This window comes from Artemia sp. Qi Xiang Cuo, chromosome 9, assembly GCF_049724085.1.
Source record: "Artemia sp. Qi Xiang Cuo chromosome 9, ASM4972408v1, whole genome shotgun sequence".
In the NCBI taxonomy this organism is placed as follows: Eukaryota; Metazoa; Arthropoda; class Branchiopoda; order Anostraca; family Artemiidae; genus Artemia; species Artemia sp. Qi Xiang Cuo.
Genome location: NC_142802.1, coordinates 55114272 through 55128470, shown reverse-complemented (window position 1 = coordinate 55128470; position 14199 = coordinate 55114272). Strand labels below are relative to the sequence as shown.

At 36.1% G+C, this 14199-nt stretch overlaps 1 protein-coding gene across 1 annotated transcript in view; it reads left to right on the top strand.

Moving 5' to 3' along the window:
• The window catches only part of LOC148948827 (uncharacterized), an 88188-nt gene extending 77452 nt beyond the window's left edge, over positions 1–10736 (top strand). Inside the window, exon 8 of the mRNA XM_089094724.1 lies at positions 8404–10736. Coding sequence (XP_088950850.1) covers positions 8404–8618 — 215 coding nt within the window. The 3' untranslated portion in view covers positions 8619–10736. The remainder of the gene's footprint in view (positions 1–8403) is intronic.
• The last annotated feature ends 3463 nt before the right edge of the window (positions 10737–14199 follow it).

Here is a 14199-nt window from a genome sequence, read left to right as displayed (position 1 = left end):
CCCCTAGACCTTCAAATTTACATTAGATATGGCTGAAAAAGCAGATGGTTGGAAAAGCAGTTGATAAAAGGCCCTCCATCACACTTTCGGCCGCCCCCCTAGACAATATGCTGCCTACGCCCATGTCTTCATCAATGTCTATATGCCATGCAATTGTAAGAACATTTCTTCCCTATCTTCCTTCGTGGGTGCTTGCCAACGTCTCAGGATACTTCTGCTAAGAGTGATCAATCAGGGATTAAATTGGATTGTGGTTGGTGATATTAATGCCAATCTTCTGTCCAAATCTGAATGAAATGACCTGTTTTTTGATGCTTTACCTATTGGCTATCAGTTAGTCAATAAGGACAAAGAACTTACCTGTATTGATAACCGTGATGGTGCTAGATCAAACCTTGATCATATTATAGCTTCAAACGGATCACTTGTGATTCTTCCTGTCATTGTTTTGGATGATAAAATTGAGGATGATCACTTGCCTTTAACTTGTGAAATTGAGTCGCCTGTTCTACTGGCTTATGACCGTTCTTCTAACCATAATAAATGGTTTGATAAGCCAAATTGGAAACGAGTATATTCTGAAGTTTATTTGTATGTTCTTTGCTCGTTGTTCTCAAGCCTGAAAGTGCCTTTTCAGCTTTTACAAACCTCCGTAAGGTCGCCGGCAGCTTAGATTGATTTAAATTGTTACTTTTACCAGCTCGTGCATTGTTTGAAGTCAGCTGCTTCAACTTCAGTTCTTGTTCAACGTGTTAGATTTGGCACCAGAAAACCGTTGTGGAATGTGTGCCCAGAAGTGAAAAAAGCTAAACAACGTGCGAAGTTTTGGCACCGCCTTTGGGTTGCTTGTGATCGGTCCAAGTCTGGCGAAATATTTAAAATTGAGCAAAATCGAAACGTCAGTTTAGATCTTCTTTGCGTCAAGCCCACCTGAATGCTTTGGATAGCCCCTCGGATCGGAAGTCTTGGTCCAATGTAATTAATAGCAGCAAGTGTGTGCCTGCTACCGTTTCGATTACCAAAATCAGTGATTTTGTTGCTCATCTTACTCGTGTTTTTTCTATATTTAATCATTCTATCCAGTCCATGTTTTCTTCCTTATTGCTTAATACTATTCCTCAAGTTCTTCAGCAAGCCCATATATTGTCAATATCTGGTGGTGATATCTATCAGGCTTTAAAGAGGGTTAAGAAATCAAGTGCTCCTGATATGGATGGTCTGTGTTACAATCACTTCTCCATTAAGTGTCCATTATTGTTAACACACATTCAGCTCCTATTCCAAATGTGTTCAGCCCAATCGTTAGTTTCAGATAGTTTCCTTGTGGAAATCGTAACATCAGTTTTGAAAAAGAGAAAGGACGCAGATCAGTGTTCCAGTTATCGACCAATTACACTGTCCTGCTTCATGAGCAAGCTGTTCGAGTATGCCGTATTGCCTAAAATTTTGACGAAATGTGATTTTTTTGATTGTCAGGTTGGGTTCAGAGCTGGTTTTGGATGTTCTCAAACCCATCATGTACTTGGTCAGTTGCTAGTCTCGGCAAAAATGCAAAAAAGGCCACTTCATTTTGGCTTGGTTGGTATCTCGGACGCTTTTGACAACGTTGTACATTCGCAAGCGCTTCATTGCTTATTTAAAGCGGGAGTCAATTCTTCCGTCGTAAAAGTTCTTCAATATTGGTATTTTAATTCGTTGGTTCGGCTAAAATGGATGTCTGATATATCTGAGCCTATCTTAGTAAAGAAGGGAGTCAGGCAAGGTGGTGTGCTGGTTCCATATATTTTTAAAATTGTGCTTGCGGACTGTTCGCGAATGCTGTCTCCTACTGTGTTTTAGAAAATTCTGTTGTTAATTACATTACATGTGCTGATGACGTACTGCTAGTTAATCATACTAGGTCAGGCCTCACAAAGAATCTAAATGTTCTGATTAATGGTTTGAGTATGATTGGACTTTCTGTAAATGCTTCAAAATACGAGTTTCTGTGTTTTAATATTTTTAACACTGTTCATCCTTTACATGTGGGTACAATATTACTCGAGTGTGTCTTAAAGTTGAAATGACTTGGGATTACTTTTTCTGATATACTTTCGACTACATGCTCGTTTCTGGTTGCTAGTGCTATGCACTGTATTCGCATCTCATATGGTAAAATCTCGCCTAATAGAGGAAGGTACAACCGCCGAGGCTTATGTAAACTTTACCATAGTTTTTGTCCTCCTACAATACTTCTTCTTTCCGGTTTTCATCCTCTAATGCAGAAAAAAAACTGTCTTCAGCTAAGGAGAGGCTATTTTAAATATTGTAAATTCCTTCTATATTAACCAAGAGGGTACAGAAATCACAAGATTATTTCTCATTTTGAACTTATCGACCCTCTAGTGCTGCTTGACAACATCGCTAAGGATCTGAGGACCAATACTCCAAAGAAGATATGTGCCAGTGATCCTCTAACTTATTTTTTCCAGATCAATGAATCCGTGGATATTGTTATGTTATTTATCTTGTGTTTTCCTTCTTATTTCCTTGCGAATTATATTATTTTGTTTTTCTTTTCTTACTCCGCATTTATTTTCTATTGCGGGTTTCTAATAAACTTACTTACGTACTTACTAATAAAAATGAACGCAAGGTGTCTCTATTTTGAGACATCTCCATTCAAATAACTATATATTTATATATTTTATAAATACCAATAAGGTCGTTGTGGTTCGACGTTCGAATTATTGGAGTTATTGAGTCTCTAACTTTTAGTGTTGTCGAAATTTCTTGAGGATTGGATTTTTTTTTTTTTTTTTTTTTTTTTTTTTTTTTTTTTTTTTTTTTTAGTTAGTTAATAAGACTGAAGTTGTCGTTATTACAGTGTACCACAGTTTAAATAATAATTCTATCATGTATTCTTTTTTTTATGGGCTTTCATATGTTCCCTCTGATATAAAATCTAATATTGTTTCAAATACGGTATCTTAAAGGATCACCATATCTCGTCCGCATCTTTATTTATATCACCATATCTTTTGGGTGTAATTTCTTAAGGCTATACGGTACCTTAAAGGATTAGCATATCTCGTCCGAATCTTTATTTATATCACCATATCTTTTTGGTATAATTTCTTAAAGCTATACGGTACCTTAAAGGATTAGCATATCTCGTCGGCATCTTTATTTATATCACCATGTCTTTTTCTTATAATTTCTTAAAGCTATACGGTATCTTAAAGGATCACCATATCTCGTCCGCATCTTTATTTATATCACCATATCTTTTGGGTGTAATTTCTTAATGCTATACGGTACCTTAAAGGATTAGCATATCTCGTCCGCATCTTTATTTATATCACCATATCTTTTTCTTATAATTTCTTAAAGCTATACGGAACCTTAAAGGATTACCATATCTCGTCCGCATCTTTATTTATATCACCATATCTTTTTGGTATAATTTCTTAAATCTATACGGCACCTTAAAGGATTAGCATATCTCGTCCGCATCTTTATTTATATCACCATATCTTTTTGGTATAATTTCTTAAAGCTATACGGCACCTTAAAGGATCACCATATCTCGTCCGCATCTTTATTTATATCACCATATCTTTTTGGTATAATTTCTTAAGGCTATACGGTACCTTAAAGGATCACCATATCTCGTCCGCATCTTTATTTATATCACCATATCTTTTTGGTATAATTTCTTAAGGCTATACAGTACCTTAAAGGACCGCCATATCTCGTCTGCATCTTTATTTATATCACCATATCTTTTTCTTATAATTTCTTAAAGCTATACGGCACCTTAAAGGATTAGCATATCTCGTCCGCATCTTTATTTATATCACCATATCTTTTTCTTATAATTTCTTAAAGCTATACGGCACCTTAAAGGATTAGCATATCTCGTCCGCATCTTTATTTATATCACCATATCTTTTTGGTATAATTTCTTAAAGCTATACGGTACCTTAAAGGATAAGCAAATCTCGTCCGCATCTTTATTTATATCACCATATCTTTTTCTTATAATTTCTTAAAGCTATACGGTACCTTAAAGGATCACCATATCTCGTCCGCATCTTTATTTATATCACCATATCTTTTGGGTATAATTTCTTAAGGCTATACTGTACCTTAAAGGATTAGCATATCTCGTCAGCATCTTTATTTATATCACCATATCTTTTTGGTATAATTTCTTAAGGCTATGCGGTACCTTAAAGGATCGCCATATCTCGTCCGCATCTTTATTTATATCACCATATCTTTTTCTTATAATTTCCTAAAGCTATACGGCACCTTAAAGGATTAGCATATCTCGTCCGCATCTTTATTTATATCACCATATCTTTTTGGTATAATTTCTTAAAGCTATACGGTACCTTAAATGATTAGAATATATCTCGTCCGCATCTTTATTTATATCACCATATCTTTTTCTTATAATTTCTTAAAGCTATACGGTACCTTAAAGGATCACCATATCTCGTCCGCATCTTTATTTATATCACCATATCTTTTTGGTATAATTTCTTAAAGCTATACGGTACCTTAAAGGACCGCCATATCTCGTCTGCATCTTTATTTATATCACCATATCTTTTTCTTGTAATTTCTTAAAGCTATACGGTACCTTAAAGGATTAGCATATCTCGTCGGCATCTTTATTTATATCACCATATCTTTTGGGTATAATTTCTTAAGGCTATACGGCACCTTAAAGGATTAGCATATCTCGTCCGCATCTTTAATCACCATATCTTTTTGGTATAATTTCTTAAAGCTATACGGGACCTTAAAGGATTAGCATATCTCGTCCGCATCTTTATTTATATCACCATATCTTTTTCTCATAATTTCTTAAAGCTATACGGTACCTTAAAGGATCACCATATCTCGTCCGCATCTTTATTTATATCACCATATCTTTTTCTTATAATTTCTTAAAGCTATACGGCACCTTAAAGAATAAGCATATCTCGTCAGCATCTTTATTTATATCACCATATCTTTTTGGTATAATTTCTTAAAGCTATACGGCACCTTAAAGGATAAGCATATCTCGTCCGCATCTTTATTTATATCACAATATCTTTTTCTTATAATTTCTTAAAGCTATACGGTACCTTAAAGGATAACCATATCTCGTCCGCATCTTTATTTATATCACCATATCTTTTTGGTATAATTTCTTAAGGCTATACGATACCTTAAAGGACCGCCATATCTCGTCTGCATCTTTATTTATATCACCATATCTTTTTCTTGTAATTTCTTAAAGCTATACGGTACCTTAAAGGATTAGCATATCTCGTCGGCATCTTTATTTATATCACCATATCTTTTGGGTATAATTTCTTAAGGCTATACGGTACCTTAAAGGATCACCATATCTCGTCCGCATCTTTATTTATATCACCATATCTTTTTGGTATAATTTCTTAAGGCTATACGGTACCTTAAAGGACCGCCATATCTCGTCTGCATCTTTATTTATATCACCATATCTTTTTGGTATAATTTCTTAAGGCTATACGGTACCTTAAAGGATCACCATATCTCGTCAGCATCTTTATTTATATCACCATATCTTTTTGGTATAATTTCTTAAGGCTATGCGGTACCTTAAAGGACCGCCATATCTCGTCTGCATCTTTATTTATATCACCATATCTTTTTGGTATAATTTCTTAAGGCTATACGGTACCTTAAAGGACCGCCATATCTCGTCTGCATCTTTATTTATATCACCATATCTTTTTGTTATAATTTCTTAAGGCTATACGGTACCTTAAAGGACCGCCATATCTCGTCCTTATCTTTATTTATATCACCATATCTTTTTGTTATAATTTCTTAAGGTTATACGGTACCTTAAAGGATCACCATATCTCGTTCGCATCTTTATTTATATCACCATATCTTTATTTGGTATATATATCTTAAAGCTATTAAATTAAAAAAAAACACGTTTTTTCAACTGAAAGTAAGGGGCAATATTAAAAATTAATACGAACAGAAATTATTACGTGTACGAAGGGAATTGCCCCCTCCTCAACACCTCGCTCTTGACGCTAAAGTTTTTAGTGCTTTTAAAAGAATCTTCCTGTTGTTCCAATTAAACGACCCTTGTGTTTCAGGAGTCGTTCTTAAAGAATTGGGACAAAATTTGATCTTTAGCGTAAAGAGCGAGGTGTTGAGGAGGGGGCAATCCCCTTCATACACGTAATATTTTCTGTTCGTTTTAGGTTTTAACGTTGCTCATTACTTTCAGTTGAAAAACTTGTTTTTTTATATAATTTCCAGGAAATCTGGTCCCACCTCCATGGAGAAATCCCCCTCCCCACAGAAATATCCTCTAGACAATTCAATCATTCCTGTGAAAATTTACCCCGGACTATTACCCTTAGCAACTCCACGCGTAAAATTGAGACAGAAAAGAGAAAGCAAGACATATAAAAAGAATTTTGTATAGGAATTTTGGCAAATTCCCCCATTGTATAAATTCCCCTGACAAGTTCACCCCCTGGAAACATCCCTGCCTAAAGAAAATAAAACTCCCCAGGGGAGAAAACCCCAGCAAAAAATTTGCCCCCCCCCCCTCGAAAATGTATACAGACTTCACAATAACAAATACTATGTGTAAAAATAGGCAAATTTTATTACTTAAATACCTTTCCCCTGGGCCTAGGGGGGGGGTGGGGGGGGTAGGGGTCATGTTGTATAAAGACATAGTTATTGGGCCTTTCAACTATGATGAGCAAAACGGAGGATCAAAATTTTGATCGGAGGACTTTGAGAAAAAAGGGGTGGGGGAGGGGGCCAGGTTGCCTTCCAATGTTTTTGGTCACTTAAAAAGGGCACTAGAAATTTTAATTTCTGTTCGAATGAGCCCTCTCCCGATATTGTAGGACCACTGGGTCGATACTATCACCCGTAAAAAAAAAAAAAAAAAAAAAAAAAAAAAAACGCATCCGTGATCTTTCTTCTGGCAAAAATACGAAATTTCACATTTTTGCAGATAGGAGCTTGAAACCACTTATAATAGGGTTTTCTGATATGCTGAATCTGATGATGTGATTTTCATTAAGATCGTAATACTTTTAGGGGTGTTTCCCCCTTTTTTCGAAAATCTGGCAAATTTTTTCAGGCTCGTAGCCTTTCATCGGTAAGATTAAACTTAATAAAACTTAAATATTTAATATCAGCACAATAAGCTAAATCTTTTAATACATTTATTGGTATCAAAATTCCGCTTTTTAGAGTTACGGTTACTATTGAGCCGGGTCGCTCCTTACATACAGTTCGTTACCATGAACTGTTTGATACAGTGCCTTAAAGGATCACCATATCTTGTCCATTATAAACTGTTCAGATTGTGGTATCACACTATTTAGAATTGATTGGGAAGTTTTGCTACAAGTTGCAGAACTTAATAATAAAAGATCTGAATGAATGACAAAATACTGTAAGCCGACACCTTACTTTCCTCGATATGTTAGAAAAATCATTGAATTTCTCGCGTTTTGTGTCGAAGATGTGGATTTTCAGTTACAATGAAACTTCTATTATCAGAAGGTATACTTTTTTTCAACTAAATAGAGTAGAATTTTCTTTTTAAATTTTAGGAAAGGGCGCTCCCTAAAATGTTTCTAGTTTACCTGCTAGGAAAATGGTAAAAATAAGCTCAAAGGAATTATCATTTGAGCAAAATGGCTGCTTTGGGAGTTTCCTATTATAAAGAAGAAACGGTCAAAAATTGGGTTTTTAATGCCAATCGAAAATACTGAAAAAACACAAAACGAATATTTCGAAAGGACAACCGCCTCTTTTCTTCAGCACGAACAAAAAAGTTCCCTGTGGTGTCAACCACTTTGATTGACAGGCTAGCTGACAAAAAGGACGTAAAATCTAACTGCCTTTTCTGTGAAATTTCCCAGTCCAACTCCAAATTCTTGACAGCTCTCTATAGTAGCTAATCCCCTGGGAGAATTCGTTAATGGGCGCGTTTTCTTTGTGACAGTCAGTCGAAGCTGATGCTTTTAAGATGTATGGCCTCAATTTTTTATTTCAACCTTTAAGCACCGTCCATTGTACGGTGTAGGTCTTTGCGTAATGACGGTACCTAGCGTATCAAAGTGTCGTCAAAGAACACAATGTCTAGTACATCTCCCCCTTTAAATTAGATTAGTTGAGTCAACTGAATTCCTTTGCTTGAAAAATAGCTTGAATCAATGAAGGGAATAATTTAAAATTGAGTAAGACCTCAGTAAAATGAGTAAACCAGTAAAAATGAGTAAGGGTACAGAGTTTGATAAATAAGCTTCGTAAAATTCTAATTTTGATGCTTACGACCTTTTGTCTGATTTACTATCGTTAGAGTAATATTTATCCTTTTTATTTTAGAAACATCAGCTAGCTCTGCTAGTTATGAGTCAAGCTCTGACTCTGGGATTGACTCACCTGGATATCCTGGTAGTCCCAAAAATAGTGTCATAGAAGAAGGCATAATGGACTCAGAGCCGTTATTTACTGAGCTGTGGAGAAAGATAAAAAACTATACTGAGGAACCGAAGAGTGTAGTTTTTACCATGCCTATTGATGACGGATATCTTGGATGATTATTTGAAGCTAGGTGAATTAGTTAAAGAAGTCCTTAGGACTAGTGCAAAATTATGTTGCGTGAATGCAGCAGGAAAATGTTTGTCGTAAGCGTTGCTAATATTGAGTGTTGTTCACTACTTAGACTACATCACGTGTTGTCATATTTAGTCAAATTGCGTCGAAGTAAATCAAATTTCTTGCCAAGGGAATTGAGGGAAGTCCAAGAGAAACGAGTCCTTGACTCTAAGGAGCTTGTTTTGTTGTTATTTTTCCTACCAGATAGTTTTGAGACCTTTATTCTTGGGTATCAAGATGGACGACAGTGGATTTTGAGACCCCTTGGTATTCAAGGCCTGTAAATCGTTGTTTATTTTTTATTTAATTTTTTCGACATGAAGTTGGTAAGCAGAAACCTACGTATCAGTCAGTAATCATTCCATAAACATCTCATCAGAAACATACTGCTCTAACACTTCCCGTGACAGGCAGGCCAGATCCTTACTTGTGTTTTCGGCCATTCGATAAAACTCAGATGAACGCCTCTAGAAATGCTTTAGAACCAAAAGCTGTGAATTGGTTCTGTATCACTGTCTGCCATTTAAACAAAAATAAATATTAGAGGTTGTGGGTGATTCTATTTAGTTGTTTGGTCATCGAATCTCTAAAGTTTATTATGTTATTATTTAAGATGCTGAGATGTTGTCTTTGTTCCTTTTAACTGCTCTTTATTGTAATGTCATTTGCTGACCTAGGGGGTTTTCCATACTATTGGCTGAATCCAGTCTACGAAAAACTTTTTTTTTTTTTTTTAGGGAAGGGTTGCTCTTTGAGAATATTGCAAAAAAGTTGGAAAATCAAATGACATTACGGCGACTTGTTTTAGATGCCCCCAGTGTTAAGGATAAGTTTTTAAATACCATAAATTTACAGGGTTTTAATTTTTTGTAACAAAATTTAAAATTGGTGCCTTGTTCAGTAACGTTGGTTATTTATTGAAGGTAATTTTCTTATTATGTCTGGTTGTGCTTTAATTTGTTTTGTTGGCTGGTTTGTTTGCACCCAGTATAGTGGGATTTTGGTTTAGGTATGTGTCTTCTCTCACTTTTCGGATTCAAACGCCATTCAGTTGATTTTGGCTTAGCAGTGCAATATTTCTGGGAATTCTATCCTGTAAACTAAGTACCTTTTGTCTTCGAATCCAAATATAATTTACGCTTTGGGCGACCTTCCTTTACTGCTCAAACTAGTGAATCCTGGTGAACTGTTTACTAGCATTCTTGCTGTCAAAAATACTTCCTTTTCTGAAAGCAAATGTTTATGGTACATTAAAAGTCAGGTATGTGGCTTACGAATGAATTTGTTTCGTGGGAGGGAGAAGAAAGTTTTTAAAGTAGCCCAAATAGGGAATTTTTTGGATATTTTACAAAAATACTAAAAACTATTACATTTTGATGTATGGTTCTCGAGCCTTCTCCCTCCCCACCCTGCGGTCGTGTCTGTTAAATATATCATCTCTTTCTCTCTCTCTCTCTTTCTCTCTTTCTTTCTCTCTCTCTTTTTCCCTTTCGTGTGCATCCTTCTAAATTAAACTGCATTTTTTTTAACTTGATCTCTTGTTTTTGACATCTTGTTTTTAATTGTTAGTATCACACTTATATTTTTGTATTGTTTTGTCTTTTACTGTTTTTCCTTCGACCTTTTTTTGGGGAGCTTGTTTTTTGGAATCGGATTTTATTTATTAGCTTGACCAGGTAAATCAATCTATCATTCTGTTTTTAGTCTTTGCCTCAGGTGTTGGTATGTGGCGGTGAAAAGTTTTTATTTTTATTCAGATTTGGATTAATAAATTTTGTTGGGAAGTCGACTTTTATTTTATTTTTCAACTTATTTTTTAAGAGACATTATGTTACTTGCCTCAGCAAATGACTATGACTAGATTAATTATCTTCGAATATTTTTAAATTTCTACTTGTGAGAGCTTTTCGTCACCATTGTCTTGTGACTGTTTAGCTCCGTCTAATCTTCACTTAATTGCACAAACAGCCTTCTTTAAGCTTAATTTCAATAAAAATCCGATTAAAAATGTTGATACTCGTTAAGCTTAAAAGTAAAATTACTTTTTGATTTCTCCAATTGAAAATCACATTTCTGAGCATGATTATCAGTTTTGAGGTTAGCCAGGAAAGAATTTCCAATTTGGCTAAAATAAAACAACTGAGCTCAGATGGACGGATGCTTAAATTAAGTAGAAGTTGACATTTTGACACTTGAATTGAACAATTTGGAATCCTTAATCAAGGGAAGACCACCAATAAAAGGACTAGTTCATTCTTCTTTATTTTAATTTTCCATCTTCTTTTGCTTTATTTAAAAACGTTTTAGAGACTTTATTACTGCGGAAGATTAGATTGTTAAAAGGTTGAAATAACTTTTGTTTTTGTTGTTGTAAAAATGATCTAATCGATTATGTAAGAAGAAAGGTTACTATTTAAATATGTTTAAAGAAATCAATAAGCTGTTCGACTATGCAAAGTGCTTAAAAATAAGGTGGCCAACATTTTATATCAGGTCAGATTAAATACGGCGTTTATCATAGGCAGCGCAATCGCCCTGCCTAAGTAAAGAACGATGTTGGTACAATGTATTATTATTTTTCCTTTAAACCAGGGCACTTCGTATCGAAGGAGTTGTTGTAGAAACTTCGAAAAGGGCTGAGATAGCCATTTTGTTCAGCGTAGTTGATTTCCAGATATAAACTATGTTTTTGAGGGGGCTACTCCCCCATAGCCTCAGGGCAAGGGTTGTAAGTTATGCTCTGGGGGCATATAAGGTTTTTATTGAAAGTTTTGTCGTAGAAACTTCAAAAATGGCTCTTTCGATTGTAAATTGAAATGGCTAGCGCACTTTTTAATAGTCAAAAGTGATTGAAGGGCAACTAACCCCCCTCTCACGCCCACCATTTCCCCAAACACATCCCATCAAAATTTTTAGATAGCCAGTTTGTTCAACGTAGTTGAAAGTTCTGGAAATTATACCTTTGAGCAGGACACTCCCCTTATGCAACCATCCTTTCCATAAAAACCTTAAATGCCCCAAGGGCATAACTTAAAACCCTCGCCGTTACGCTCTGGTTAGGTGCACTCTGATCACTTTGACTCTTAAAAAGGGCACTATAACTCTGATTACCAACCCAATGAGTTCCCTTCAAAACATATACGATCACCCTTTCTAAAATAGACTTATATGCCCCCAGGCCATAACTTACAACCCTTGCCCTGAGAGCTGAAGGGGGGGGGGTTACCTTCCTCACAGATATAAATTCCGGACCCCTCAACTACGATGAACAAAATTCTGATCTCCAAATTTTTTCTCCAAAAAAGGACACTATAACTTCCAATTTCAAATCAAATGAGCCCCATCTAAATTTTTTACGACCGCCCATTCCATAAAAACTTTATATGCCTTTATGGCATAACTTACAACCCTATCCCCGAGGTTGTCGGGGGGTTTTGACAATCCTAGAGGCATTATTATATATTCTTTGGACTATTTTAAACAAATCGCTATCTTATAATTTCAATCAGATGCGTTTGGTGAAGGTGAGGTAGTCGGTGGTTTGCTAAATGCCCTCCATCACTTTTGACGCTTAAAAAAGAACTAGAAGTTCCAATTTTCAACCAAATGAGCCTCTTTTAAAGTTAAATAACCATCCCTTCCATAAAAACCTTAAATGTCCCGCGGCATATTTTACAACCGTCGCCCAAAGGCTCTGGTGGTTTGAATCAACTCCAAAAGCCTTATTATATGCTCTTTGGACTATTTTGAATAAAATGAATGTCTCAAAATTTTTTATTCGATGTATTTCGGGAAAACACGACGTGTTGAGGGGGGATAACTGTCCTCAGATCACTTTGACTCTTAAAAAGGGTAGTTGAAATTCAGATTACCAGTTCAAATTAGTCCCCTCTGAAGTATACACGACCACTCTTTCTATTAGAACCTTATGTGCCCCTGGGGCATAACTTACAACCCTTGCCCTGAGAGCTGTGGAGGCGGGATTGTCTTCCTCAAAGACATAATATCCAGATTCTATGACTACAATAAACAAATTTGCTATCTCCAAATTTTGGTTGGACGTCTTTTGGGAAATGATAAGTGTGAGGGGGCGTGTTTATCTCAAATCACTTTTGATTCTTAAAAAGAGCACTATAACTTCCAATTTCAAATATGATGAGCCCCATCTGAAGTTTATGCAACCACCCATTCCGTAAAAACCTTTATGCCCCGGGGCATGACTTTATCCCCAGGGCACGGGGGGGGGGGGTGTCCACCATAGAAGCATTGTTGTATGTTCTTTGGACTATTTTGAGCAAAACCGCTATCTCATAATTTTAATCAGATTCGTTTGGTGAAGAGGGTAAGTTGGGAGGGGGGCTTACTGCCCTCCATTACTTTTGACTCTTAAAAGGGAACTAGAACTTCTAATTTTCAACCATTGGATTGGTAAAAAGAAGCTCTAGTGCCGTTTTTAAGAATCAAAGTGATCAGAGGGCAGCTACCCCCCACACACGTCGTATTGTCCCAAATTGCTTCTAATAGAAATTATGAGAGAGCCATTCTATTTAGAATAGTCTAAATATCATATAACAAGGCTTTTGGGGTTGAAACAAACGCCCTGGGCCTGGGGGCAAGGATTGTAAGTTATGCCCCGGGAGCATTTAAGCTTTTTATGGAAGGGATGGTTGTATAAACTTTAGAGGCCTCTAGCCCTCTCAATTTCCAATCTATGAGCCCTTTTTGAAGTTATTACGACAACGCTTTCTATTAAAACCTTATATCCCCCCAGGGCATAACTTACAACCTGAGGGCTGTTGGGGGGTTGTCATCCTCAAAGATATAATTTCCAGAGCTTTTAATTACGTTGAAAAAATGGCTATCTCAAAATTTTGATTGGATATGTTTGGGGAAAGGGTGGCGTGGGAGGGGGGTTAGTTACCCTCCAATTACTTTCGACTACTAAAAAGGGCACTAGCCGTTTCAATTTCTATTCTAATGACCCCTTTTTGAAGTTACTACGACAAAACTTTCTATAAAAATCTTATATGCCCCCGGGGCATAGCTTACAACCCTTGCCCTGTGAGCTGTAGGGGGTTCGTCATCCTCAAATACATAATTTCCGGACCTCTCAGCTAAGTTGAACGAAATGGCTGTCTAAAGATTTTGATTAGATGTGTTTGGGGAAATGGGAGGCGTGGGAGGGGTTTTAGTTGCCCTCCAATCACTTTCGACTATTAAAAAGGGCACTAGGCGTTTCAATTTCCAATCGAATGAGCTGTTTTTGAAGTTTTTACGACAACTCCTTCGATACGAAGTGCCCTGGTCTAAGACAAAAAAATACATTTTGCCAACATCGTTTTTTACTTAGGCAGCGCTATTGCGCTGCCTATGATGAAGAACAAACTCTAAGTTAAAACTGTAGCCCATAGTAACAAAAAGTAAAAGATGTGTTTTCAAAAAATGCCTAATAAGAAAAAATTGCCATCTGACCCTGACTCAGGAAAGGTAACTATTTTCTTTGTCATTCACTTTCAATGTTAA